At 34.9% G+C, this 6,307-nt stretch overlaps 1 protein-coding gene across 1 annotated transcript in view; it reads right to left on the reverse strand.

Moving 5' to 3' along the window:
* LOC117109722 (lactadherin-like) overlaps positions 1 to 5,738 on the reverse strand; it is a 10,451-nt gene extending 4,713 nt beyond the window's left edge. The window contains exons 1-3 of the mRNA XM_033252110.1: positions 5,606 to 5,738; positions 872 to 1,188; positions 413 to 539 (exon numbers count right to left, since the gene is read on the reverse strand). Coding sequence (XP_033108001.1) covers positions 413 to 539; positions 872 to 1,188; positions 5,606 to 5,666 — 505 coding nt within the window. The 5' untranslated portion in view covers positions 5,667 to 5,738. The remainder of the gene's footprint in view (positions 1 to 412; positions 540 to 871; positions 1,189 to 5,605) is intronic.
* Between the last annotated feature and the right edge of the window lie 569 nt (positions 5,739 to 6,307).

Raw genomic sequence — 6,307 nt, forward strand, 5'->3', positions numbered from 1 at the left:
CTATATGTGTATGTATGTATATATATATATACTATATATATGAATATACTTATATATTCATATGTATACATACATACATATATATACGCGTATATATAAATATATATATATATATATATATAAATTGGAAACTTTCCGATGAGCTATGCTTGATACGATTATTGCAACATGCTCCTCTTGTTAATTTTTATCTCAAAAAAATATGACATACATAGATTTTAAAAACCAAACAAAAATGTACAGTACAGCATGAAACATTTTTTTAATATTAAATAAATTAAAAAAAATATAAAAATAAATGAAAAAACACCAAGTCGTTCATTAATGGAAAAAACTACTTTTAAAATTTAACAATAAATTTCAACTAGATCAAATAAAGGCAGAAAATAGCCTTTAAATTCATGCGTCTTACTGTTTACCGTAAATAGTAATATACCGCTAATTTTTATATTGTCATATTTGGTATTCTTGGCCATTGACGCCATTTTTGTACAACGAGCTGACACGACAAAGCCAAGCAAACACAGTCTGTCAAGAAACTACAAAAATGGATATCAAACTGTAGGATGGATATCCATTTTAGTCTAGAATTGCAATACCTTACAGCAGACACCAAATTTAGAAAACTTTCATGCCCAAAATGGAGAAAAGTAAAGATCACTTCTTTATATTTGAAAAAAAAAAAAAAAATCTGGAAAAAAAAAACTTTTTAGAAATGCCGCCGCTTTTTTCATTGAGCTATGGGCGAGAACTGAAGACCAAACAAACAACTTTAAGCCTAATGATGCGAATATTTTAGGTTGCACATTAGAAAAACAATGATAAATCCATCTTTTACCTCAAGAATGAATGTTTAAGGTATGAAACTTACTGCAACATGACCACTGGCGTCGAGGATTTCTTCAAAGTTGCCACCAGTACTGTGAAGAACTTTATATGACGTCACCCACTGATCTAAATCCTGTCGACCTTGTGTTATCACTCCGGTTACTTTCAACAAAGAACCGAGGTGGGCTTGAATCCATTGATTTTGGTCTTGGTAATAAGCGACCCATGATCCATAACCATTGTCGGACTCATGTACAGTATTCAGTCTTCCACGATCAGCTCTATGGTAATTGTCGATTTCAGATGATGCTGTCAGTTGAATTGTTCTGTCTTCTATTCCAAGAGGGTGAACGCAAGGCTCTACAAATATTGAAGTTGACTTTACATTGCAATTCGATTTGAAATCTTAGTTTTCCTGTTCAACGTTTTTTCAACAGTCGGATTCAATACTTAAAATATTAGACCAATTTATTTATTGTTAACGGTAATTAATAATAGTAAAATCCTAATACTGCGTTCTGTGTTTTTATTGTCAATGTTTCAACCCGATGTATTGTAATTATTTTCCTCACTGAAATAAAACTAGATTGAAATATAATGAAAAAAGAAAGAATTATAAATAAATATACATGGGTATAATTGTACTTGAGTTGCAAGAAAATTATTGTGGTGAAATACTATAAATAATAATGCTTTGATTGCATAAAAGCAGTATGGCACATCGTGTCTTTTAAAATTATTAACCATGAATTAGTATACAAACGATGTGTTTATTTTAAAATAAAATGAAGTTTTTTATTTGTATATAATACTTTTATTTGTTGTATTGGACGTAGATCTATTTGATGTAAACACCAAGGAATCACGAAATCCGAAGAAGACTCAGTGCCTACCACAAGTTTAGCCGACTGAGGTAAGCGGCTGCAGACGAACTATTCCATTCAAATCGACTCAGAAACTTGGAAAAGTCCATCATCCAACTCATGAGCATTTTTTTTTTCCTGGAGTTCATAGAAATTTTTAGTCTCTCTATAGTATTAAAAATGATAATATCTATATGTGACAGAGCCGAGAGTAAAATATAGTAACTTCAACATTACTCTACACTAGGAGGCAATCCGCACTTGTTTTTTCTGAAGAGTGTTCTTGAATACCCAAATTGACCATAATCCATCATTAGGTGTTAACTTCCTGCGCCTGGATGATATGCAATGTTATCCTGACTCCTTAAGTTCCAGTTGTCTTATTAAAGTGCATAAATTAAATAAATTTTGCTTATAAGAATTATAATAACTAAACATAATAATAATAATACTTGGGAGGTTTCGCACTCAAACACATACGGTTAGTGTGACAGATTTATGACGTCATAAGCTGGTTGCTATCCGACACGACACGCATATCTCGTTCACTACACGTACGTAAAAAATGCCTGGTCGATTGTTTACCCGAGCCGTGTCCTGTTTAGTTGGACATGGTATGACAAAGGAAAGAATGGTACGGCCGAGAGAAGAATTAATGCATGTAGTAAGTAGGATATTCAGGTATTCTAGTTTTGTCAACGTTAATTCGTCTTTATAATGTACAGTAAACATAAAAAGGTCAACAAAATCAATTTGATTTATGGCGCTTCCAGTCAGTTCAATCTTCGGTCACCATACCACTATGAAATACATAGTCCTATTGGTATGCATCCTAGCTGCTTCGACGATTTAAGAGGCGGCTAGTGAGAGGCAAATATTTTCCAAGGCACAATACTATGAATAATTTCATCATTTGGAAGGATATCTCACGAAATTTTACTAATAATTCTAGTTGCGAGATACATTGGATTCAACAGATTGTAATTTCTATACTGATCCCGAAAACCAAGATTCCAGTTGCAAGAATAAATAATCAATAATTCTACGCTCACGCTAGCCATTCGCCAACGGCAAATTTGAGATACCGTTTGGCGAAGAAAAAAATTGCATCGTTCGCCAAAATGGCGAATGCAAATTTTTATATACTGTAAACAATTTATCTGTCATAAATCTGTCACACTAACCGTATGTGTTTGAGTACGAAACCTCCCTATTATTATTATTATTATTATTATTATTATTATTATTATGTTTAGTTATTTTAATGCTTATAACTGTTACCAGGATAGGAAGCTGGCTGGTTTAAGCCGTCTAACTTGAATTAGCCTTATGTGTGGTATTGTTATGCAAATGAGCCAGATAAGCACAATCTGCACATGCTAAAAAAAAATAAAACTTTCCTTAGCCACATCATGGCCACACTGCGTATCGGCTAGGCGTACAGCTAGGCCTAGCTGGGAATTACGGTAGGTAAAACAAAGCAAAATAAGGGTACTAATTTCACTTGGCATGCAAATCAATCCTACTTACACACTTAAAAACAAACTAGTCTGCCAATAAAATCACCTGCAAGTTAAGATATAAGGAAAGTATATCTACAAATTTGATTTTAAATTGATATGATTAGCTAGAGTAGACCCGGCCTAGGTGATGTCTAACCGCTTATAAAAATGCAGAAAAAAGACCCAAAACAAATTAGAATGAAGTTATCAACTAACTAGTGCATTAAAATTATTCATATACTTACTACTTACCTATATAAAGTTAATATGTATTGCTCACAAACGCCAATATTTGGATTTTAATACGCCTATTCCATCTTGAACTGATGACAAGCAGCCTAAGTCAGCGGTGCGTAACAAACAAAAATAAGATAAACTAAGCCTAGCTGCTGTACGCCTAGCCGATACGCAGTGTGGCTAAGGAAAGTTTTGTTTTTCTGAGCATGTGCAGATTGTGCTTATCTGGCTCATTTGCATAACAATACCGTTGGTAAGCAAAACACCAGGTAGGGTCTATTGTACAGTACTTGAAATAGCTGCAGTCTCTTGTAATGCCAAAAAGTGAGACACTGAGGTGTGGCGCCAGGATTTGCCCGACGGGGGTGGGGTGGGGGGCGGTGACCCCGACGAGGTGTCAGATTTCCCCGACGAAAGCAAAGTGGGCGTGGTCGAGCTTCGATTAAGATGTTCCGACAGTGATGCCCCCGAAAATTTCGATAATTTAGGGGTTTCAAAAGCTTATTTAATCGATTTTAAAGTCTACTAATATGTAAAAAGTAGGCCTACATATAATAATTTTTTCTCCCCGACGAATTGTGTTTTTTTTCTCCCCGACGGGGGGGGGGAGCTCTCCCTGACGGGGGGAACCTGCACACCGCCCCCCCCCCCTCCGCTGGCGCCACCCCTGGAGACACTCTCTACTCCCAATTTGAATTAGGCCCTAGCTAAGGCCTGGGCGAACCACTACGCCTAGCCTAGAACAGGTCCGGTAGCCGTCGCGACGGCCCGACGCGTCGGGCCCACATATCGTAAACGATCGTTTTTGTTTTGTTTGTTCAATCATTTATATTATTATTACCGCATTTACAACTGGTTACAGATGAATAAGCCATAAATAAGCAAGAAATTCATTTACGGAACCGTTTTTGTAAAATTTTATTGGTTTTTAAATTTGGCTAAGCATTTTCAATTTGGCGAAAAAAGTTAAAAACCTTTCGCCATTTTTTGCGAAAGAAAATTTGACCGCAATTAATTCTTATTCGGCTGGACCTATACTGTAAAGCAAGAAAGACGTCAGCTTTACATATGCAAATACACATCACTTACACCCAGACATACACCAGCATACACCCGAAAACATGCATTTGTAACTGAAAGACTATAAACTCGATTTCCCGACACGACAACCACTGCACTACAATTATAAAATCGCAGGAGATATTATACCTCTATGGAAATAGTTTATTGAGAGTTGGAAGTATGTAGTTACTTCATAGTACGAAACAGTTGCAAACTATGTTGTATGCGATTGAAATAGTACTGATTGAACGTAAGTTATAAGGCCAACTCAACTAATGGAGAAATAAGTTCATCATCATGCCATTTACAAGGGCATGATGATGTCATATTACACCCGAATATGAACATATTCAATTTTTTTGTCATATACAATTTGATAGTGTGGACATTCCTTTAAGGTAATAGTTCAAATATATTTCATTACTTCGGTTTCGAGTATAGCCCTGCCCCTTGGATTATGTTGCTAAGTCTCATTTACCCTAGACACGATCACGACAACGACACGACACAGATGCGCGTTCTCTGCATACGTAGATTTGGCCAAATTGCGTTCCAGAATCTACTCGACGAGGTGATTTTAACGTTCACGCATGCGCAGATTACTTTTAGTGAAGTCACTACGTTTTGCGGCCTACCGTCGTCGTGCAATCGTAAGCTCCCTAATTTTATAGTCGTGCCTAGTGTAAATGTGGCTTCAGTTGGACACTCCCAAATCCTGGTACCCTTCTGGTTGATCAGTTGTGTAGCTTTATTAACACTTTGGAAAGGTCCATTACTTTAGAACCTATCTACATTCATCTATGTTATTTGGTTTTTTTTTTTTTTATCTCTTGTTTACTGTAACTAGTACACTGGTTATAGTAATAAAAAATATTAGGCCTATTTAGGCTTTACACAATGATTCACAACTTGATTACTTTCTCAGTTGTTTCTTAGTTCTACTCACCGGCAGATGAATATATAAGCAATGTTATTAAATAGTACCATCGAAGACGGAGATAATCATTCGAGTCATGCTTGTCTGCTAAAGTCGTCGTGAATATATAAAGAAAATGTATGTAGTTATGATCGATAATTACGTGTTTGTATTTTGTATTTATAAAATATACTCACCGGCAAATGAACATCCAAGCAATGTAATGATACCGAACAATGAGAGAAACGTACGATACATCTTATCAGTTAATAGTAAACGCAAAACTGAATCGTTTATCTAACAATAACACCAAAGTAAAAAGCAACATTTTATAGACTCGTCAAACCTGATCAATAATTTCGTTTCTGTGTACTTGAATTAGATAGGTCTATTGATCTTTGAACAATACATATTTGATATGTATGGGTTCGTTCAATAAATTGTTCCTATATATAGAGACGTAAGTACTGCGTAACATAATCATCTGCAGTGCAAGTAAGTAAAAGTAAGCAAGTTAGTAAGTAAGTAGACACAGATCTATTGAACTTGAAGCTTTGAATAAATAAACAATTATTATGCACCAGTGTCCACCAAGAAGACACTCATGTTCAAATTAACGATTTATAATTATAATTTGTGACTTCGTCTGTCTTTTTAATGTTTTTAATAAATTTCATATTTAATATTGCAATATTTTAATAATGATTTGTAAATTTTTAATTGCCAATTTTATATCTTTGTAATTTTATATTCAGTCTTTCAATTTAGCGTGTGTTGTAACAGACTGTTTTGTATTTGAGCTTCTTTTATGCAATAAAAATATACCCAAATACCAGTACGCGATGTTCGTTTAATATGGCAGGCAGTTATACCCCTGCTAAAGGAGGTTATGTATTCAC

The sequence above is a fragment of the Anneissia japonica genome, unplaced genomic scaffold, assembly GCF_011630105.1.
Source record: "Anneissia japonica isolate Jap-2015-1 unplaced genomic scaffold, ASM1163010v1 scaffold3782_len1007564_cov172, whole genome shotgun sequence".
Classification (NCBI taxonomy): domain Eukaryota; kingdom Metazoa; phylum Echinodermata; class Crinoidea; order Comatulida; family Comatulidae; genus Anneissia; species Anneissia japonica.